General features: G+C 45.0%; 1 protein-coding gene across 5 annotated transcripts in view; it reads left to right on the forward strand.

The window, feature by feature from the left end:
* LOC121580993 (zinc finger protein 521) overlaps positions 1 to 24,163 on the forward strand; it is a 152,573-nt gene that overhangs the window by 63,940 nt on the left and 64,470 nt on the right. For 4 of the 5 annotated variants that reach the window (XM_041896260.2, XM_041896261.2, XM_041896257.2 and 1 more), the window contains 2 exons: positions 1,797 to 5,362; positions 5,742 to 5,826. In XM_041896260.2, coding sequence (XP_041752194.1) covers positions 2,153 to 5,362; positions 5,742 to 5,826 — 3,295 coding nt within the window. In that variant the 5' untranslated portion in view covers positions 1,797 to 2,152. The remainder of the gene's footprint in view (positions 1 to 1,796; positions 5,363 to 5,741; positions 5,827 to 24,163) is intronic. The other variant, XM_041896259.2, reaches the window with a different exon arrangement.

Raw genomic sequence — 24,163 nt, forward strand, 5'->3', positions numbered from 1 at the left:
GGGTTTGACTCAGAGCTTGTGCGAAGTGGGCAGTGTGCCAGGGACAGGGGGGTGAAGGGGGGTCGGAGGTGGGAGGTTTCCGGGAGGCTCATAGTGTGGAGGTAGGCAGGTCATCCTCAATGTGCCGCTTTCAGCAGTTTGGAGGGGCAGGGGAATAACCTCCGACCCCATCTGTTTCCTGAAGATAGGCCCTGACGGGTGTAAGTGCTCAGTGAGGGCATGTTATCCTGACGAAGGGCAGATCTCTCTCCCCAGCAAAAACAACAGAATGGGAAGGGGGGGGACAGACTTATTCGTCAGCTAAAAGATAGCATGGTGAAGAGGAAGGTTGGATCCTGGAATGATCAAGGCTTTATGCTTTTCCTTTGTCCGTCCCATGAATCTGTGCAGTTTCCTCTTGTTTTTCCCGTTCCAAGTTTTGGCCTTTTGACTTTGGCTTTCATTCCGAAGGGGTTGGAATTACGTTGTTTTATTTAAATAAGGAAGTTCACAGCACTTAGAATTCGGCAGAGGGAAGAAGTGGTCCGTCACCTTTTGAACCTGCTGGAAACTGGTGTTCTGCATTTTCCATTTTATATCACACTGTGTTCTGTATTACGCACCATTGGAATGTCAATGAATAACCGATTGTGATAAAGAGACAGTAAATGAAAGATAAAAGCGATGACACGTACTTCACTGCACCTGCTTGTCCTTGGGTGAGGTAGTTATCCTCCCCCGTGCTCCGCCCATCTCTCTCTCTCTCTCTCTGACCTCACCCTAACCCTACACAGTGCCCCCGGCACACTCATCTCTCCAGCACCGGCTGCCTTATGGCTCCATTCAGCCGGTGTTCACTCAGCTGAGCCAATATTCTATAATCTAATATCCATAGACTAATTGTCAGAACAGACCGCGTTTCCCTTACAAAGTCATTCGTTTTGCGGTCGTGACGAGAGTGTTATTCTTACATATGTGTCGACAGTGTGTTTGAATTACTATACATTTATCTGTTTAAATTCTTGCATAAAATGTTCTAAGATGTGGACTTTTGTTTTCTTCTCTCCCTTGACATAAGGTCATTTTAAAGTCTATTTCTTCTAAACTATTCAGGTAATTTTTAAAGAATAATAGAAATTGTCTCATTTACCTCATGTGGGGCTTACATCTTGAAGCTCCCCATTGCCTTGTGTTGGGGATTAAATGTCAGAGAGATTGCATTTTAAGTCACAGTGGGCTAAGCCATTACATGGCCACATACAAGGTTAATTGTGGTAAAATAATGTAAATTTTTCTTTCCTTACCTGTAATTACACTTTGAATAACAGGTTGGAATTTAGGTTTTTAGATAACTCCTAAGGTGAGGAATTGTTTCCTGTGAGAGGCAAGCATAATGCAGTAGCAAGAGAAACATTTTCCAAGTAACAAAGGAATGTAAATTCATACTTAGCTACCTTGCAATTACCATAATGACTAATGCCACAGCAGCCCACCTTTACTATTTAACAGAGCTGAGACAAATGACTTCCTAATGCAATCTGACAAAACACTTTCTCTCTTTCTCCCTCTCCCTCTTGTTCCTCATTTTCACCTTCCTCTCTCTCTTATGCTCTCTCTCTCTCTCTCTCTCTCTCTCTCTCTCTCTCTCTCTCTCTCTCGCTCTCTCTCTCTCTCGCTTTCTTTCTCTCTCTCTCTCTCTCTCTCTCTCTCTCTCTCTCTCTCTCTCTCTCTCTCTCTCTCTCTCTCTCTCTCTCTCTCTCTCTCTCTCTCTCTCTCTCTCTCTCTCTGTATCTCTGTATCTCTGTATCTCTGTACAGACAGTGTTGATCTCGAGGATGATCCTTCCTGTTCTTGGCCTGCATCATCTCCATCCAGTAAAGACCAGACTTCCCCCGGCCACTGTGAAGACTATGATTTTGGCGAGGATGAAGGGGGCCCCGGCCTACCGTACCCGTGCCAGTTCTGCGACAAGTCCTTCAGCCGTCTGAGCTTCCTGAAGCGCCACGAGCAGAGCCACGGTGACAAGCTCCCCTTCAGCTGCACCTTCTGCAGCCGCCTGTTCAAGCACAAGCGCAGCCGCGACCGCCACGTCAAGCTGCACACCGGCGACAAAAAGTACCACTGTGGTGAGTGCGACTCGGCCTTCTCACGCAGCGACCACCTCAAGATCCATATGAAGACCCACGCCTCCAACAAGCCCCACAAGTGCCCCGTGTGCCGCCGGGGCTTTCTCTCCTCCAGCTCCCTCCATGGACACATGCAGGTCCACGAGCGGGGCAAAGACAGTGGTGGGGGGGGGGCAGGCAGCGGCCTCTCCAGGGAGGAGTGGAAGCTGAAGGAGACGAGGAAGTGCAGCCGCTGCGAGGAGGGCTTTGATGTCCCTGAGGAGTTGCAAAGGCACATCACCGAGTGCCACCCCGAGTGCTCGCCGTCGGAGGACGGGGGCCTGTGTGGCGCCTTGCAGTGCATCTACTGCCACGAGCCCTTCAGCGACGAGGGTGTCCTGCTGACCCACATTGACCAGGCCCACAGCCGCGACCGCAAAGGTCACAACTGCGCCGTCTGCTCTGAGCACTTCCTCTCCGTGGAGGACCTCTATGCCCACATGGATGTCCACCAGCTCCCCGAGTCCAGTAACCACAGCAACAGCCCATCCCTGCTCACTGTGGGCTACACCTCTGTCTCCAGCACCACCCCGGACTCCAACCTCTCCGTCGACAGCTCCACCATGGTGGAGGCCGCCCCGCCCGTACCCAAGACCCGTGGGAGGAGGAAGAGGGCCGCCCAGCACACCTCACACGACGTTGGGGGCCGCTCGTCCAAGCAGCCCAAGATCTCCTACAGCTGTATCTACTGCAACAAGCAGGTGTTCTCTAGCCTTGCCATGCTTCAGATACACCTGCGGACCATGCACCTGGACAAACCCGAGCAGGCACACACGTGTCAGTTCTGCCTGGAGGTGCTGCCCTCCCTGTTCAACCTGAACGAGCACCTGAAGCAGGTGCACAATGCCGAGGACCATGCCACCCTGCTGGGCAGCCTGCCTGACACCCTGCTTCAGTGTAACTTCTGCACCGAGGTGCTAAGTGACCTCAACGCTCTTCAAGAACACATCCGCTGCTCCCACGGCTTCCCCAGCCCCGTGGCTAAGGAGAGTAATGCCTTCTTCTGTCCCCAGTGCTTCATGGGGTTCCTGACTGAGGCCACGCTGGAGGAGCACGTCCGTCAGACCCACTGCGATGGGGGCAGCCTGCGTTTTGACTCCCCCCTAGAGGTGACCCCCAAGGAGCCCATCGTGGAGGTGTACTCCTGCTCCTACTGCACCAACTCACCCATCTTCAACAGCGTTCTGAAGCTGAACAAGCATATCAAAGAAAACCACAAGAACATTCCTCTGGCGCTGAACTACATCAACAATGGAAAGAAGTCTCTGCGTACCCTCAGCCCCTCCTCACCCATATCGATTGATCAATCTTTCCTTCATGGTTCCTCCTCTCGCGGCAATCGTGGCACTAGTGAGTTCATCTGCAACCAGTGTGGGGCCAAGTACACCAGCCTGGACCTGTTCCAGACACACCTGAAGACTCACCTGGATGGGATGCAGCCCCAGCTCACCTGCCCCCAGTGCAACAAGGACTTCCCCAACCAGGAGTCCCTGCTGAAGCATGTGACGGTCCACTTTACCATCACCTCCACCTACTATATCTGCGAGAGCTGCGACAAGCAGTTCACCTCGGTAGACGACCTGCAAAAACACCTGCTGGACATGCACACGTTCGTGTTCTTCCGCTGCACCCTCTGCCAGGAAGTGTTTGACTCCAAGGTGTCCACCCAGCTCCACCTGGCCGTCAAGCACAGCAACGAGAAGAAGGTGTACCGCTGCACATCCTGCAACTGGGACTTCAGGCACGAGGCTGACCTGCAGCTACATGTCAAGCACAGCCACCTGGAGAACCAGGGCCGGGCCCACCGCTGCATCTTCTGCGGGGAGTCATTCGGCACGGAGGTGGAGCTGCAGTGCCACATCACCACCCACAGCAAGAAGTATAACTGCCGCTTCTGCAGCAAGGCCTTCCACGCCATCGTACTTCTGGAAAAGCACCTGAGGGAGAAGCATTGTGTGTTCGAGGGCAAGGCCCAGAACTGTGGCGCCAATGGATCCACCACCGGAGGAACGGACCACCACCCGGTGGCCAAGGATGACGCAGAGCTACAGGGTCTCCTGACCAACAGCCATGGTGCAGGGGCGGCAGGATCAGGGGGCGTTTTGGAGTCCCCAAACAACCATGATGGGAGTGAGGAGGAAGTGGACACCGCTGACCCCTTGTTCGGGTGTGACATCTGCGGGGCGTCGTACACCATGGACTCCCTCCTCACCAACCACCAGCTCCGAGACCACAACATCCGCCCGGGTGAGAGCGCCATGGCGAAGAGGAAGTCGGACATGATCAAGGGCACCCACAAGTGTAACGTCTGCCAACGCACCTTCTTCTCAGAGGCAGGTCTGAGGGAACACATGCAGACCCACCTGGGCCCCGTCAAGCACTACATGTGTCCCATCTGCGGAGAACGTTTCCCCTCGCTGCTCACGTTGACTGAGCACAAGGTCACCCACAGCAAGAGCCTAGACACGGGCAGCTGCCGCATCTGCAAGATGCCCCTGCAGAGTGAGGAGGACTTCATGGAGCACTGCCAGATGCACCCCGACCTGAGGAACTCCCTGACGGGCTTCCGCTGTGTGGTATGCATGCAGACCGTCACCTCTACCCTGGAGCTCAAGATCCACGGCACCTTCCACATGCAGAAGACCGGCACCATGTCCACCAACCACCCCATCGGCCGCACCACCAATCTGGCCTCCCACCACCACAACCAGCATCACCACCAACAACACCACCAGGCCAACCAGAAACTCTTCAAGTGCGCCTCGTGCCTGAAGGAGTTCCGCTCCAAATCTGACCTGGTGAAGCTGGACATCAACGGGCTGCCGTACGGGCTGTGTGCCGCGTGTGTCAGCGCCGCCGGCTCAAAGAGCTCCAGCCCCACGGTTATGAACGGAGGCAGGCAGCAGCAGCAGGGAGGGGGAGGGGCTACGACCCCAGCCATGCCTGTAACAGCATGGACCGCTCAGACGGAGAGACTCAGCCCCAGAGAGGGGAAAGGCAAGCCACCCCATTCATCCTCATCGCCCTCCTCCTCTATCTCCTCGACCGCCGCCAAGACGCGGTGCACCAGCTGCAATGTGAAGTTTGAGTCGGAGGCTGAGCTGCAGAACCACGTCCAGAAGGTGCACAGGGAGCAGGGAGGGGACAGCAACAGCGGGCAGCTCAGGACCCCACAAGTCTCCCCCATGCCCAGGGCCAGCCCCTCACAGACTGAGGAGGTGAGGGACCTTAATACAATGGAGATGAACCCAATGGGCCAGTTTCCCGGACAGAGATTAAACCTAGTCCTAGACTAAGAAACTATTTCAATGGAGATTCTTAATTGACAATGCTTTTTAGTCCAGGACTAGGCTTAATATGTGTCTGGGAAACCCATATATTAAATAACTAATGTGTTAGAAAATGTCCAAATTAGAAAAGTATCCACGTTTTTTGATTGTCTAGTCAGCTTGTTGATTAACCGCACACATTAGTTATAGGATTTCTAGCCAAAGAAGTGCTCAGTAAGTCCTCTGAGTGCTCAGTAAGAATGTGACATTGACGTAGTCTAAAACCCTGTGTCCTTGTGTTGTCCTTTTCCCTTGGTTTCTTGCTTAGAAGAAGACCTACCAGTGCATCAAGTGTCAGATGGTCTTCTACAGCGAATGGGACATCCAGGTCCACGTGGCCAACCACATGCTAGGTAAGAGAGGTTATTCAGTTCTTATTTTCTCTCTATGCTTATGGTCACTTGTTTTGAGGAACTGTCTAAAGTAGTCAAACAAAGGAATATCTGTTCAATATATTGTTTATTATTCAACATATTTCCCCAAGATATTACATTTATATTTCATTTTGGTCATTTAGCAGACGCTCTTATCCAGAGCATATTATTACACGTGGCTTTACATCTTTCACATTCTCCCTATAGTGTAGTACTAAATACACCCTTTGATGTAATACAAATAATTACTGTTAGCATAAATATATCATATTCAATCCTCTATTTTGATACCTTGTGAAATTATGATGATAGCCTCTGTGAAACACAAGCATGAACATTATGTGTGTGCCTGCTCTTGATTTTCAGAAATGTTTGTCTGTCAATGCTGAAATGCCTGATCCTGTATGAAATGTATAAAAACAACAATGTAGATCCAATTTGATACGCTAAGTTCATCGAACACATTCTAGATAAAACACTTTAATCAAATGTTATTCATTATTATTCTGAAAGCTTGATTCCAACGCAAAGAATACACTCTTCTGTTCTATAATTCTCAAACGTCTTTACTTTTGGCTTTCATTTGAATGCAGGTAGAATTATTTGCAGAGAATACACAATTCAAAAGCCAGGCTTCTTTCTTTCTTGCCTGTAGTAAGTAGGCGTCTGAATTCTAGTCTCACCTTCCTTTATTCATTCATTTATTCATCTCGTTTGGCGGCTCTTTCATTACACTGCATTATCTGTTGTCTTCAGTGGGAGAGAGACTCATTGATCTGGAACCAAACCGCCTCTCTGTTTGGGATGCGCTCCTAGGCGCAGGTGAATTTAAACACGGCGGGCAATTCTATCAGGACCACTGGGCAATTCTATCAGGAACACACTGTTTGTGCATAAACAATCACAGGCATGTGATTTGTGATTTTGACGGTGTGCTGTGTGTGTGTGCATGTGCTTGTGTTTGTGTGTGACTGAAAGTGTGTAAATGTGTGGTTGGTTTGTATTAATCTGATCTGCTCTCTCTACACTCTACTGGGGGTGCCTAATACAACACCATGCTAGCACTAGTCCTTTCTCTATCACAGGCTGGCATGGTGCATGCTGTTTTGGTACAAAACAACCCCCCTACTGGTTACATTATGTCTTTCAGCCACACATACTTCCCCCTTAATGTTAGAATCCAAACAGCTTCAGAAAAAGAATGGATAGACGATTGGTTTATTGAAGGATGTCCTACTTTTCTGACTCTATTCAGAATAAATACAAGTGTGCGATGGATCAAAATAAAATATTGATATATGGAATGCACTTTATATAAAATTATACACTTCAAATAGATCAAATTGAAATAGATATAAACAATAAATGATTACTAATTGCCTTAACTTATGTTATTACACCAACATTGTTCGGAGGTGACCTTGGTTGGTTGTATATGCTGAGGAATGTCTCTCTCTGCTCTCCCTATCCAACAATGGGAGGGTTAAACCCGGAGCAGGCTGTAATTACCACAAAGCTAATTTGCCCCCCAAAAAACTGAAAACCCCACCTTCCTGATTTAGAAAAAGCTCTAAATACCTTCTCTCTCTCTCCCTGATAAAGGGACACTTTCTCTCTTTAATGGCCATCTGTACAGGACAGGGGAAACGGGGGTCTGGGGTCATCTCCGCTCAGCTGTCAGCGTTATTAGCCTAGGTAATGGAGCAGTCGCTGGATTCATAGGGGTGTTGTTTTCAACCCATGCCCCGCACCACTCCTGCCCCCCTCCGCACTGGTGTCGCTTCACACTGATAACTCTATATATAGTGATGTGGCGTGACATACCACGATCGCTAAGTGTATGGAATAACAGAGCCCGAGAATTGTCTCACCGACCGAGACAGGTCAATCTCAGCTGTCTATCGTTGTAATACAATAGTCTCCGAACGTAAGCCAAGTGCACTCTGTCTCCCCCTTCCTTCCCTCTCTCCCCCATCCTAACCAAAAAGCTAGCTTTTCCTCTCTCCCCCATCCTAACCAAAGTGCTAGCAAGCTAGTGTCCTCCTCTGCCAGCACATTTTGATGCATGGATATTATGCTCGGATGATGACAGACCAACCTCCTATTCTCCAACAGACAGAAAGCACAGCTCTGGTGGGGGGGGTGCACTACACTGCAGACAAGCCCTAGCCTGGTTAAACCAGAGTGAACCATTGTCCCCCATGCGAATGCAGCATTCAGTCTGGTTTAACCAGGCTAGACCAGCCCTGGCCAAGCCCTGGAAACAGCCCCATGTGTCTTAAGATGGAAGCCGCAGCCTGCTAGGGCCCAGATGGATCAGTACACATTTGCTGTACAGCTGGTCGCTCTGTTTGGGGACCTGGTGTGATACTCCTATGGAGAAAAAAATGATATCGCCACCATCCAAGGAGCAATTTAATAGCAGCACAGAAGACAGCTGGCCACTCTTTAGTTTAGAGTTTTTTTTTGGCATGGCGCACTTACAGAATTGAGGGTGTCCGATTCATCTCCAGAGACAAACAGATTTATACTGTTTTCAGCTGTTGTGGTCATCAACCCACAAATCCCTCATTTGTATCTTTCTTTGTGTAGGATGTTGAATATGGCATTCCACATCTTCCACACAGACACAACAACAATTTGTGTCAGTCATCTATTTGGGTTGTATGAGACAAAACTCTCTGACATTTGTTTTCCAGTTATATTGTTTGTTTTGAACTGTTTGCCTTTGAAGGTCTTTCATATGTCAGTTAAGCCTGTTGGGTTTTAACCAGCAGGCCATCACCTCTCCACAGAGCTTCACTTTAACCTCCCTGTGAACTCTGACATTTGGAAAATCATGGGGGGGACTTTTGACCCATTTATCCTAATGTTCCAAATACCCCTGTGTGGATTTCAGTGACCACTGACACGTTTGTAAAGCATGGGCACTGAGCATGGTGCTTAAAAGGTGAAAAAGGGTCCCACATTTTCACAGTTTTGGTTTTCACTCTGATCCTATCTTTTTACACTAGTTCAGCCCAAGTGGCTACTCCAGCCAAGGTGGCAAGGCTCAGAAGGACAATCATAAACAAACAAACCCTGGGCAGCACATTCCAGAAAGTGGTTTTGGGGTCACCTCTACCGGTTTTTGGGCTGGTGACAAGACAACGCTGAGCCTGCAGCCAAATCAGGGAGGAGCCTTCTACCTCTCACAGAGCGAAGCCGGTGGCCTGGTCAGCCTGGGCGGAGGGGGGTGGGGGACGTGGTTCGGGGGCGGAGAGGGAAAGGCACATTTGCTGTACAGCTGGCCGCTCTGTGTGAAGCGGGGCACTGTGGGCCGTTACAGAGCTGGAGAGAGGAGGGTGAGGAGCATGAGGTCTCTAGCCCTCCTACAGTTTCTACCTCTCTCTGTTATCTCTCCGTCCCTGACTCTCCCTGACTCCGTTTTTCATACTAACCACCAATCTGGCAACCCTTACTGTGTTTGGCTTTTAGTGATGATAGTGTAAGCTGGAAAGTATAGCTATATTTTAGAGCTAAAAAGCCTGTTTATTTTTTCATACTATCTACCAATCTGGCAACCCTTATTGTGTTTGCCTTTTAGTGATGATAGAGTAAGCAGGGAAGTATAGCAGTATTGGAGGCTAAAAGGCCTCTCTAAAGGGCTGCAAATTACCCCTGACATATATCCTCCTTGTTTTGGGTCCCTGGAGCAGCTTGGGTGTGTTGATTATGCCGTCTCTGTCACTGTCTCTTCTTCACTGGTGGTGACACACTCACTCACTCACTACTCCATTAAAGAACATTTATTTTCATGGTGCGTAAAGAAATGTAATGGTTTTATTGTTGTTTTTCTCCCCAAATGTCCTGCCCTGAAATCCTCTTTTGATTTGCTTGTTATTACCACGAGACAGCATAACAGTAAGACATAGCCTACCTGTGCTCTGCAGTGAATGAAAGTCATTAATAAGGCGCAAACACATGTAATCTGTTAACAAACATAGTGGAACGAGCTTCTCATTTCACTCCTAGGGGTCTGGAACAGACTCCAAAACCCAATAGTAAACACAACACACCACAGCAACAGGAACTGGATCAATGTTATGAAATAAATAAGAGAACAGACCAGCCCCACTCCAACCAGCCAGACCAGCCACTGGAAACAAAAGGAAGCCATGCGTACTGTATACAGAGTAGACTGAGTGTGATTTCCTAGCCTGCTTTTTAGTAATTGGTGATTAATAATAATGCCTCTCCGTTCGTTAGCACAGTCACCTCCCATTCAGCCGAGTGTGCTGCTGCTAATATGCAATTAAGCGCACCTTCCTTCCCGTTAAATTCTACCTCTCTGCCTGACTAATGTGGCGTCCATGAGGAGAATAGTGAAACAGGCTGCAAAGAAAGATACTTCCTATCTTTAGTTTCGACACATTCAATTGCACAGTTTTCCCTCATGGATTCTAGCTACTTCCTTTAACTCAGAGACTGTCTGCATTAAAAACTTTTATGGCATTGCGGTGAAGGTACTCTTCCTGGAAAGATATGTTTGTTGTAAAGCAGAGGTAATTGACATCACCGTTGGGATAGTCTGTTGCTAGGTCAGACAAGCTCAGTCTGATGTGGTCCTTATCTATAGATTTTCTTGACATTTCCCCACACCTCACAGACTAGGCCAACATGTGAGAAAATATGTGATGCTCCCACAGTTCATACGGTTTGTTTGCACAAGCTTTGAGCGAACAATGTCTGGACTGGTAGGCAAATGATTGGTAGGCAGATGTCAGGTCACCATGGTGATTCTATTTTGGCAAATCCTTTTGAGGAGATACTGTTGCAGTACTCTATCTCATTGTTATCACCTACACACAGTATACAATTGCTTTTTGCTTTTTTGAAATCTTACCTCAGAATAGCATTATCTTAGAATTAAAAACCTAATGAAGATTTCGGTTGTTGTAGCTCTAGCCCAGCTACCACGTAACTTGGTTGCTCTGCCGACCTGGAATGAGCTCGAGGTAGAAAGCTCATTCTTCCTGTTCTCCGATCCTGGCTCCTCTATGTTTTATTAATATACAGGAGGGATGTCTCCTTTAGAGTGTTAATGCCAACCCTTGTTCTGAAGTGCCCTATAAATACTGGATGATCAGAATTAACCTCTCCAGTCCTGTCCCTCCCTGGAGGTTCCGAGATGTCACAGAGGCCATCGGAGCATGCGCAGCACGGCCCGCCCCGGTCCAAGAGGGTTGCTAAGCAGTCAGACGGGGAGGGGGCTTATGGGAGCAGTGCAAACAGACAGCTCTGCCTTCGTAAAGGTCAATGGTGCAACCCACACCTCTCAAATCCCAGACCGGCGTCACATAGTGTGACCCAGACTCTAAGCGTGCCTGGAGAGAGATGCCTCCCTCCGGCCTGCATGGTGAGAATTACAGGCCTAACGTTGTGTTGTGGTAGACTGACTATGGCTTTAGAGGTTGTCACCACCAATGGTAGAGTCACTAATCTATCTTAGTCTGGTTTATCTATGTAGTCCTTTCCTGTTGGTGTCAGCTGGGAGAATATACAGTAGTACATCCAGTTGAGATGTAAGATAACTATTTTGCTGGAAAGCAAATACAGAGAAAACATTCCAGTGGTAAAGCCGTATCACAATGAGCCAAAGAGATACCCAATGTATCCACAAAGTTTTGGAACACTGTTTATGGGGCACAATTGGTCTTTCCAAAGTGCTGTGTAACGATTGACTGTTGTCATCAACGCTCGGTGTGTGAACGACAGACATGGGAGGAGAGGGAAGGGGGGGTAGAGCGTGAGCCCCTCAAAAGGCCCCCCAGCGTCAAAGCCTTAATAATCATGTGAGCGGCACTGGACTTCATTACCCTCCTGTTCGACAGGCGGAGTGCCAGCCTGGATCGCTCCCTGGCTGTGGCAAGGTCAACGTCGGAGGAAAAACCAGTTACTGTGTTCCTCCAGAGCGGGAGCAGAATGGGAGTGGAGGAGAGGGGCTGCCATCTGTCAGCTCGGGCCTGCCATACCCGCAGAGCAAATGGACACGGGCGGCCAGAGGAGAGGCCACAGACACATCTCGCTAAACCCACCGAGCATAACACTGAGGCCTGGATGGACAGAGAGCCAGCCAAACGCAGAGCACAGAGATGGACCTTGATGCTGCAGCTAAACACAGGGACAGTGCAGGGACAGTGGTGTGTACATAGAGCTAGCTAGCGCGGTATAGTTGGCGTTGGGTTCTGTGTGTTTATGTGCGTTTGTTTTTTAGTGTGAGTGCACTATTGGGCTCTGGCTGTTATGAGTCCAGATGGCAAAGTATTGAACACAAACATGATCTGTTGCAGTGTGTTGTTAGATTATAGTAATTCTTGACATTTTAGGTCTATTTGATAAAGGCCTCCTTTTTCATGTTGTGGTCACACAACATGAGGGTGTCATATTTAATTTTTATTGTTGCCATTCAGAAGAGCTCTTCACATCGCCATACTGCCCCTACACTGCTGTAGTAGTAACATTTACCTTTGCCATGCTGTATTGCCCGACTTGTACAACAGAGAATAGTCTATGATACAGAAGGTGAACAGTGACAGTTATATTAAATGAGGTGGATGGAGGGTTCATGGGAAACACTGTGAGGATGTGGTAGCTTCATGGATTGGGAAGCTCTGGAAGACAGTACTGTGGTTGAGTGGTGCCACAATGTGGAGAGTCCAGTGTAGAGTAAATAAACAACATTGAAATGAAAGGGTTGTGAGAGAAAATGTGTTATTCTAGTTGGTAGACAAACTGTAGGCTGTGGTTGGTTGCGACTGTTGCTGGTGTAATATATTCTATGTGTCTTTTGTTCATACACAGTGATTAAATATTGTTCATATGTGTCAAGTGTTTTGATAGATGTTACAGTTGCAGGGACTATGTTATTTTAAGAAATCTCATCACTTTAGTCATTGTCATGGTGGCTGTGCTGTGAGATATAGTGCCCATTAAAAGAGCCATTTCATCTCAGTTTTTTACCTTAACAACGACAATGATGCTAACCTGGCACTTCCCACAAGCCGGCCCACTTTGGGGAAGGTGCTTATGCCATAATGATTATTATCATTAAGAAGATATTAATGTGCTTAGTGCTTGTGACCCAGCTGCTCATCATGGCCTGAGCTCCCCATCGGTGGAGGGTAGAGGGGTCACTGCCAATATGGACCCTGCACTGGGGCCACAGGGGCCACCGCCCACCTGTCTAGGGGCTCTCAGGGTCACCAAAGGTCATGCCTACAACCCAGGCTTCTGATTGGACCAGTTTGGTTGTTAGTCAAACCTACTGTATGGCTACATTTCCAGTGCAGAGGTGTTTGGTGGAAGTTATTGATTTGTGTTAGCATGTTTATAGTACATTTATACTGTATGTGGGTGTGATTAATAAAAACATAATTTAAAAAATAGGTGTCATATTAAATTTTTATTGTTGCCATTCAGAAGAGCTCTTCACATTGCTATACTGCCCCTACACTGCTGTAGTAGTAACATTTACCTTTTCCATGCTGTATTGCCCAACTTGTACAACAACAGCCACATATGTATAGCAGTTTTACAAGCATCATCCCTTCGTTCTCAGGCAGTGGTGGTTGTGTTGTTTCACCTTGCCTCACCTGGCTGTACAGTACACTGGGTCTGTGGACAAAACAAACTGGGCATCTGATATAGGGAGCGACCCTCTCAGTGAAGACCTTTACGATGCCCTCTGGCCAATGTGGGGCGGAGTGGCGGAACCCTGTGGAATGTTCCAAAGCGCTCTCTAATAGGTTTCAGGTGCTTCAGGTGCTCCCCCCCCCCGACCCCCCTCCTGTGTCCCGTGTGATAGCAGCCCTGCCTGCAACCATGCAGTGAAAGCACCGCCATTTCTCCTCTCAAGGAGACTGGTCAGACACATGAAAATGGACACCCATCATTTAGAAAGGAAATTGTACTGTAGATTTTGACCCCCAGTTTCAGAGTCTTTGTCATTTTGACTTTCATTTAATTTGGTAAGGTGTGGTATTTCTGTTGTTTGTCTTGGTGAAATGTTTTTTTAGCTTGTTTTCTATACTCAGAATTATACTATAGGCTACAAACAATTGTCATGTTCCCTTTAGATCAATGAAAAGATAAGTGTACAGTTTCTTACAGTAGTCTCTCCTTACTTGATCTCTTAACATTGTAGATGAGGAGAAAACAGATCTGCACTTTATCCCTCCAACTCTTCCCCTCCTCAGCTCCTCATCTTAGAAAGTTCCTCCTTGTTTCCCCTGTTCCGTTCCGTGACTGCAGTCCCCTCAGGCTCCATCGTCAACACGCTCCGGAACACTGGGAGAGGAGATAGTCCTGGGCGATTCCTTCCTCATAAATCGAACTCACACAGGAACTACCAGGATGAAAGCTACATTACATATTAAGCATTAATGTTGATATATCATTGCTAATACAGTTACTTGACTCTGCTGAGGTGGAATTGTCGGCGTGGAGCAGATTTAGTCTGTATCATGGTTTTAAATGTTGTTATGCAGAGGATAATGTGTGTACTGCATTCATCATCTGCATGGCATTGTTGAATACTCATTTCTGATTGGCTTGAAGGGCATTCTAGAGTGTGTGTTATTTCCATATAATGCACAGTATATCAACACGGTATAATTCAATGTCTATAGTTCATTCTTACATGTTCTATGTTTGAGCTGCTTTTGAAAGCAAAAGTCGAATTGAAAACATTATTTACATTGTTGAATTTGATTTTCATAATAGCAAGCTAGGACTGATGGTTTGGTTAGCTAAACTAGCAGGTCTGTTTGGTTACCAAGGCAACTACTTTAGCTATCTAGTAAACTTTCTACCTACTTCAGTGGATGTTGAACACATTTCTACCTGCGAATGAACACATTTTTTGCAGCAAATGTGTTAAATTATAGCCATGGTATAAAAGGGATAATGCAACTCTGTTGAAGGTTAGTTCCACTCCACTAGCGCATCGTGGAACACACCTTCCACGTCGTTCATTATTCTCCATAGAACGCATAGCCCCACGTTTATTATCCCATTACTTACACGTTGTATTCTGTTACAACATTATCCCCGCAAAAGTAGATGTGCTCATCTTGTAATTCAAGACAGCAAGAGCATACAGTATAGTGATTTTGCCTTATCAACTGTAAAATAAAGCCAAACTCTGTACAAGATTCAGTGCTTTTTGGTTCATGAGCTTAGATTTATGGTTTGTTAAATATTTTGTTTAAAAATGTAGTATAGTTGATCAGGAATTGCTTTTGTTGTGTTTACATTTTTTATTGACACATTTTCTTTACATTATTTTAGATCATTATAAAAACACAATACAGTCGACTCAGACCAAGACACTTTTAATTGACACGTAAAAATAAATACAAATCAAGCTAGACAAAGACAGGCAGTAGTTAGTTAGACATAATGGTAGAATGTTCAGAGATGTTCTTCTCTGTTCCTTCCTTTTGTCTTTCCATTTGTCCCATCGGCGCCTGGAGATGCCAACCTTAAACCACTCTCGCTCTGATTAATCTTTAACGTTTATAATTACTAATTAAGTTAGTAAGAGACTTTTAATGTAGTCCTCCTTCAAATGGGGACCAGACAGGACAACAGATCATTAGCTTCAATAATGAACGTGGATGAGACAGATAATAGTCTATGATACAGAAGGTGAACAGTGACAGTTATATTAAATGAGGTGGATGGAGGGTTCATGGGAAACACTGTGAGGATGTGGTAGCTTCATGGATTGGGAAGCTCTGGAAGACAGTACTGTGGTTGAGTGGTGCCACAATGTGGAGAGTCCAGTGTAGAGTAAATAAACAACATTGAAATGAAAGCGTTGTGAGAGAAAATGTGTTATTCTAGTTGGTAGACAAACTGTAGGCTGTGGTTGGTTGGGACTGTTGCTGGTGTAATATATTCTATGTGTCTTTTGTTCATACACAGTGATTAAATATTGATCATACGTGTCAAGTGTTTTGATAGATGTTACAGTTGCAGGGACTATGTTCTTTTAATAAATCTCATCACTTTAGTCATTGTCATGGTGGCTGTGCTGTGAGATATAGTGCCCATTAAAAGAGCCATTTCATCTCAGTTTTTTACCTTAACAACGACAATGATGCTAACCTGGCACTTCCCACAAGCCGGCCCACTTTGGGGAAGGTGCTTATGCCATAATGATTATTATCATTAAGAAGATATTAATGTGCTTAGTGCTTGTGACCCAGCTGCTCATCATGGCCTGAGCTCCCCATCGGTGGAGGGTAGAGGGGTCACTGCCAATATGGACCCTGTACTGGGGCCACAGGGGCCACCGCCCACCTGTCTAGGGGCTCTCAGGGTCACCAAAGGTCATGCCTACAACCCAGGCTTCTGATTGGACCAGTTTGGTTGTTAGTCAAACCTACTGTATGGCTACATTTCCAGTGCAGAGGTGTTTGGTGGAAGTTATTGATTTGTGTTAGTATGTTTATAGTACGTTTATTCTGTATGTGGGTGTGATTAATATTAATAAAAACATAATACAAAAAAATAGGTTGAAACATTTCTAAGGTCATAATGAATCCAAGTGATTATTATAATAACCAACCAAGTTCTTAAACATCTCCCTCTTATACAATATTGGCATACATATTCATTATAACTCTGTTATTCTGATACGAGGGGAAATAAGAGATTTAAGAGATTTATTCCACATAATTTACAATGAATTTCCATGCTACTATTATCACACACTTTCGAACAGTGGAGCAGTAATACTGAATCTTTGTGGAAATTATTTGTTTAATTTCTGGCAATAGATTAAATACGACAAAAACAGGCAGTGTGACATTACCATATCAGTGCTTTCTCTTTTACCCATTTCCACAATGAGAGTGAATTAACTAAGTGTGTGAACGTCATAGTTACAGTAACCGAGGAGTAGGAGAAACATGCTTTAAGTCTATGACAACTGTGAGTGGGTCATGATTTACATATCGCTGTAGATGGGGAGGTTGGAGGACTCCTACTCTGTTAGAGTAGCTCAGTACAGTGTGTTGTGGTCGTCACGAGGACAGTGTGTGTGGAGGTAGCTGTAGGCTGTCTGGCTCGCCCTCCTCCTTTCCCAGTTTCAAATTGCTGCTTCATTAGAACTTGGAAGAGAATCCCGTGGTTAGATTTAATCAAACGAATCGCTATAGCAGACTCACACAATCAATCACTATCCTTATCCAATATGTTACATTCTGTAACTACCATGTTGGCTTGGAGAAAAGTCAATTACAACACTCTCCCTTTTTCTCTGTCTGCTGCTTCTCTGTCTGCTGCTTCTCTTTCTGCTGCTTCTCTGTCTGCTGCTTCTCTTTCTGCTGCTTCTCTTTCTGCTGCTTCTCTTTCTGCTGCTTCTCTGTTTGCTGCCTCTCTTTCTGCTGCTTATTTTTCTGCTGCTCTCTGTCTGCTGCTTCTCTTTCTGCTGCTTCTCTTTCTGCTGCCTCTCTGTCTGCTGCTTCTCTTTCTGCTGCTTCTCTTTCTGCTGCTTCTCTGTTTGCTGCTTCTCTTTCTGCTGCTTATTTTTCTGCTGCTCTCTGTCTGCTGCTTCTCTTTCTGCTGCTTCTCTTTCTGCTGCTTCTCTGTCTGCTGCTTCTCTGTCTGCTGCTTCTCTTTCTGCTGCTTCTCTGTGATATTGTGATTGTTTTGCTGTTATTACATTATGCATACATGCAGAGTTTGCATCTAGTTTATGTTCATGTTATTTTTCATGTCAAAATTATTGTATTACACACACAAACACACACACACTTACTTCTTGGAGGTTATGATATGCCCTATCTATAAGAAACAAATGATCTATTAATGGACATTTAACGCTTGTAGGCAAGCAGCTACTCTTCCTGGGGTCCGGCAAAAATAAGGCAGTTATACAATTTTACACTAAGTGTGTGCCCTCAGGCCCCTACTCCACTACCACATATCTAGAATACAAAATCCATGTGTACGCTTGTGCCACTCAATAGAGCCTCTCTGTCTCAGAGTAGTGGTGAATTCTAGGATCCCTTATATTTTCTCTCTCCTTGAAATTATTTGCTTTTTTAGTTTGTTTCCCTGAATGTTCTAGTCACCCTATAGCAGCCCTTTAGTACACACATACACACACACACACACACATACACACAGGCCGTCATTGTAAATAATAATTTGTTCTTAATTGACCTGCCTGGTAAAATAAAGGTTAAAAACACACACTCTCTCTCACAGACACACAACCACACACACTAGGTTGGGTAGGGCCATGGCTGCAGTTCTTCCTTCCTTTCTCTCACGGTGTAGTGTGGTGCAGAGCAGTGCGGTCCCAAAGTGGCTCCTCGGGCTCGGCTGCCAGTTGTTTGCCAGCGTCTCCGGGTGGAATTCATTCAAATTAAAGCGTCAGAATGAGGCCCAGGTCCCAGAATGCCTTGTCCCACTCCTTCATCAGCATTCCGCCGATGAGAGTAATTAAAGCCGAAATTAATTCTGCTGTAAGCAGAGGAGCCACAGAATAACTGATATTAGAGGCTGGATGATGAATGCTTGGCATCAAGGAGGTCTCAGGGGATAGAAGGGGAAAATTCAAATCTCTCTCTCTCTCTCTTTCTCTCTCTCTCTCTCTCTCTCTCTCTCTCTCTCTCTCTCTCTCTCTCTCTCTCTCTCTCTCTCTCTCTCTCTCTCTCTCTGCCCTGTCTACTTTTCTCTCCACTCTCTCGTTTTATCTCTTTCACTGTGTTCCCTCTCTTTTTGTATTCCTTCCTCATTCTTCCCCTCTCCTTTTATCCTCGGGATCACCGTTTTGTCATGACAAGGCTATGCTACATTTTGCTACGCGAATGTGGAATTGAGATCCCATAGAGATCTCTTCATTAGGCTGCCTCTGCCAGCCCAGATGAAAAATAGATGTTATGGAGAGTCATTTCCTGGTCTCTTAGCATTGTGACATGACATTGTACCAACTTAGCATTTGTCACCTTGAATGTTAGTGTTGAGTGAAGCTGCAAATGCTGGCAGTTTATAACAGGTGACGCTAAGAGCTGTAATGGAGAATGTGTACTGGTAAGGCTGTAGCCATAATGTTATCAGTAGAGCCAAAATTGAGAATTTGCACTACTTCATCATGTATCTGTTTTCTTTTTTATAAAACATTTTATTTGTACAACAACTACAATACAGGTTATGATTATAAAACATTTTATGATCAAAAATGAATTTTGGTTGGTCTATTTAAGTATAGAAAAATCAACCCTCTTCTTGAAGATCTTATTTTCGAGGCACAGTTTGATATTGAAGCCAGACGCTTTCAAGATGATGTGATATTTTAGCCAGTATGATTCAATGATCCCCCATGTCCCCTGACGCTTTATTTTTGGAATAGCATGTCTTTAGCAAGAGCAGTCACAAGACTGAAAGACAAACAACTCCACTCATTAAATAAAAAGACACAGATTGGACAAGGCTCAGCGTTGTCAGCTCAGCGTTGTGAATGTTTTTAGATCTCTCTTAGAATCAAATGAAACTGAACAAAAGGTTAGCCCTTGTGGGGTTTATGATAATGTGTATATACAATGCTGCCATGGAATTTACCAATGCATGTCTTTGCACTGTCTGACTCAGAGGGACGAGTGAATGGTAATGAAGCTGACCTCTGCCCTCTCTCTTAGTCCGCCCCTATGGGTATAGCACTTTAAAAAGAAGATAAACAACAGATACTGTATCTGTCTTGGTTTTATGTTGTGCTCCCCTGTCTTAATAGTAACAGCATATTGGTGTATATTGGAATATGTGAATGGATTGTGTGGCTTGTAGTGTTACTGCTACTGTACTTAATATGTTATTGGTTTGGCGGCAGGTAGCTTAGTGGGTAAGAGCGTTGTGCCAGTAACCGAAAGGTTGCTGGTTCTAATCCCTGAGCCGACTAGGTGAAAAATCTGTTGATGTGCCCTTAAGCAAGGCACTTAACACTAATTGCTCCTGTAAGTCGCTCTGGATAAGAGCGTCTGCTAAATGACTGTAATGTAAATGTTTTAATTGGTTTGTTCAAGAATATGAAGAAATATTTCATATTAATCAGAAAATATCCTCAACTTGAGAATTGCTGACCGCCGTTAAGAATTAAAGGCCTGGTGTGGCTTGGCGGCAGGCATTGGAAACCCAGAGTGAAAGATTAGAATCCATAAGGGGGCCAAAGGCAGAGGAGATGTGACTGGGGCCCCTAGAGATTGGCTGAACCCACACACATAGATGGGGGCGGGGGCCGGGATGGGGGGAGTTGGAATGAAGCATCACTGGCAATGCCCGGTCCTGATTAGTCTTAAAGGGGCGATGGCCCTTTTATTTATCTCATTTATGGCTTCATTTTGTCATGCTGTTTTCCTTGTTAAACTGAGTATTATTAGCTGGTGAAAAAGATCTGGCTACAGTACTGTATGTGTCATTTGTTATATGGGTAGTTATATGGGAGTGTGCTGGTTTGTGTCTGTTTGTGAATCTCTCACTCTACACTCTTAGAAAAAAAGGTGCTATCTAGAATCTAAAAGGGTTTTTCGGCTGTCCCCATAGGCGAACCCTTCGAAGAACCCTTTTTGGTTCCAGGTAAAACCCTGGAACCAAAAGGGTTCTTCATGGAACCCAAAAGGGTTCTACCTGGAACCAAAAATGGTTCTCCTATGGGGATAGCTGAAGAACCCTTTTGGAACCCTTTTTTCTAAGTATCTCTTTCTCTCACTCACTCATACGCACACTCACTCTCTTTCTCCATCTCACTATTTGAAATGATGCAAAAAAAAGTAATCACACAGGCATTTATCTGAATTATTTAGTGATAGTGTCTTTTTATAGATCTGGGTTTTACTTATGCACCTTACTAAAAGCTTGTTCCCTAATGGTTGTTTTTAGAATGTATGCCTACAAATATGGCAAAACATTTTGGCCAAAAAATATGTTTGCTACTGAACAGGGAATTGTTATTTATCCCTTCAAATGATGTAGCGTTATTAACTTGCTATTTTATATAGATTCTGTATCAGTAGCAGTTGTATCTTTGTTTGTTTACCTACTTTGTTCTATAGGCCGATAAAAAACTAAAACGGTCAAGATGAAACCTTGGTATAACCATGACCTTAAACGCAGTGACACACTTTCCCATAACATTGTCATGTCCAATAGTCCAGAACTCCCCCAAGAAACCTTACAGCAACTCATGGAGGAACAGGAAGAGAGAGCGAGAGGGAGAGAAATCGATTTGTTTCCTCCCTCCCTGTCTCTGCCCTGGCTGAATTACTGAAACAAGATGCTGCACTTAGGAGAAGTCTTTGGAGAGAGTGAAGAGGGAGAGAGAGAGATGAAAAACACTTTTAGGGACATGGGTGCCATTTAGACTAGGACCATCTCCTTACAAAAAGCCACTAAAAGCAGTGAATGATCATCTTCCGGAGGGCCCGGCCCTCAGAGGGCCTCAGTGGTTTGGTTTATCCTGCTGGTGTGGTTAAGTAAATACAGAACAAACAAACTCTCAGGTTTGAGGTCAAGCCAAGATCATTAAAATGGGCATTCCATCCCACCCCTTAAAGTATTGTATTCGAACACATTGTACTGCAAAGAGTGAGTTAATCGTCATGGGTATTCCAGTCTTTATTGGCCAATGTGTCCACAATGGCTATTGTTGCAGCCAGCGGTTGATCACAGTCTTTGGGTTGATAGTCTTGTCACCTGTTTTTTCCATTCAAAACAGCATAGACTGTGCAGGCTATGGTGACAGTTGTCAGTTTGGCACCTATATTTCCTTATAAAAAGTATATTTCTGTATGAACTATGGCATGAGTACTTTAATGTAGTCTTCTTTATTGTAAATACAAGTCAAGGGTCAGTTAGCTTCTCATAAAATTCAGTGATATGAATAGTATGGCTGCTGGATGTTGTTCTACAGCTGTATCGGACTAATGTCAAACGGTTGTGTTGTTTAACGTCCACGGCCACGCCAGTGTTTTATTGTCTGATACTGGGCGGATGAGAAAATGAATCGGGCTCGTTTGGTAGACACAACATGGCGCTTAAGGGACCCAATTCCTGTAAGTGCCATTAGGTGGAAATTTCCGTTCACATATTCCAGTGGTTTGATTAATTACTCTCTCTCTCTTGTGCTTCCGTAAAGGCCCAATGAAATATGGTGAGCAAATTGCATTGTGTTCCTGTATCCTGTTATGTAAAAGCAGTTTAATTTTTGACACATGTTTCACCACCTGGCAGAGGAAGAGGGGATAGTTGGACATGAATAGCAACCGTACAATAGATATTATGGGATGGGTACTCTGGAGATTCTAGAGACTTTAAGGCCTAGTGTTTTGATTATCTGTGTCACATTTTGTGTCACTGTCTGTCTGTGTCTGTGCCATTCTTTCGGTTCTTGTTCTGAAAATACAAGGTAAAGAGTGTGAATGAAACAATGGTCAGGGTTGGAGCCTCTTTAATTCCAATTCAATTATTGAATTTGAACTGAATTTGAATTGGCCACACCTCCCAGGAAGCAGAATTTGAATTGGATTGGAATTAAAGGAAGTAGAATTTAATTAAATGAAATTCAATTTTATACATCAATCTACAAATGTTTAATTTGGTGACCAATACTATGTACATTACATACATAGTTGACATTTTTTACATACATTGAGTGTACAAAACATTAAGAACATCTCCCCCCCTCCCTTTTGCCCTCAGAACAGACTCAATTTGTCGTGGCATGGACTCTACAAGGTGTCGAAAGCATTCCACAGGGATGCTGGCCCATATTGACTCCAATGCATCCAACAGTTGTGTCAAGTTGGCTGGATGTCCTTTGGGTGGCAGACCATTCTTGATACACATGGGGAACTGTTTAGCATGAAAAACATAGCAGCGTTGCAGTTCTTAACACAAACCGGTGCGCCTGGCACCTACTACCATACCCCGTTCAACAGCACTTAAATCTCCTTTAATACATTTTCAATAATTACAGTAGTCTTGAAATATTCTAAGAGCCTTTGGTGGGTTTATAATAATTCAAAATTAACTAACAATACAGGCAAGTATTAGAAACAATAGAACACTATGAAAAATCTGGGAAACCAGGCCTGCTATTCATAGCAGACTTTGAAAAGGCATTTGATAAAGTACGACTGGAGTTTATTTATAAATGCCTGGAGCAGTTCAATTTTGGAGAATCTCTTATAAAATGGGTTAAAATCATGTATACAGTGCCTTGCAAAAGTATTCATCCCCTTTGGCGTTTTTTCGTATTTTGCTGCATTACAACCTGTAATTTAAATTGATTTTTATTTGGATTTCATGTAATGGACATACACAAAATAGTCCAAATTTGTTAAGTGAAATGAAAAAAAGTACTTATTTCAAAAAATTCTAAAAAAGAAATAACGGAAAGGTGGAGCGTGCATATGTATTCACACCCTTTGCTATGAAGCCCCTAAATAAGATCTGGTGCAACTAATTACCTTCAGAAGTCACATAATTAGTTAGATAAAGTCCACCTGTGTGCAATCTAAGTGTCACATGATCTCAGTGTATATATACACCTGTTCTGAAGGCCCCAGAGTCTGCAACACCACTAAGCAAGGGGCACTACCAAGCAAGCGGCACCATGAAGACCAAGGAGCTCTCCAAACAGGTCAGGGACAAAGATGTGGAGAAGTACAGATCAGGGTTGGGTTATAAAAAAATATCCGAAACTTTCAACATCCCACGGAGCACCATTAAAAGCATTATTAAAAATGTTTAAGAATATGGCATCACAACAAACCTGCCAAGAGAGGGCCGCCCACCAAAACTCACGGACCAGGCAAGGAGGGCATTAATCAGAGAGGCAACAAAGAGACCAAAGATAACCCTGAAGGAGCTGCAAAGCTCCACAGCAGAGATTGGAGTATCTGTCTATAGGACCACTTTAAGCCGTACACTCCACAGAGCTGGGCTTTACAGAAGAGTGGCCAGAAAAAAGCCATTGCTTAAAGAAAAAAAAGCAAACACGTTTGGTGTTCGCCAAAAGGCATGTGGGAGACTCCCCAAACATATGGAAGAAGGTGCTCTGGTCAGATGAGAATAAAATTGAGCTTTTGGCCATCAAGGAAAACGCTGTCTGGCGCAAACCCAACACCTCTCATCACCCCGAGAACACCATCCCCACAGTGAAGCATGGTGGTGGCAGCATCATGCTTTGGGGATGTTTTCATCGGCAGGGACTGGGAAACTGGTCAGAATTGAAGGAATGATAGATGGCGCTAAATACAGGGAAATT

This window comes from Coregonus clupeaformis, chromosome 14 (assembly GCF_020615455.1).
Source record: "Coregonus clupeaformis isolate EN_2021a chromosome 14, ASM2061545v1, whole genome shotgun sequence".
Lineage (NCBI taxonomy): Eukaryota > Metazoa > Chordata > Actinopteri > Salmoniformes > Salmonidae > Coregonus > Coregonus clupeaformis.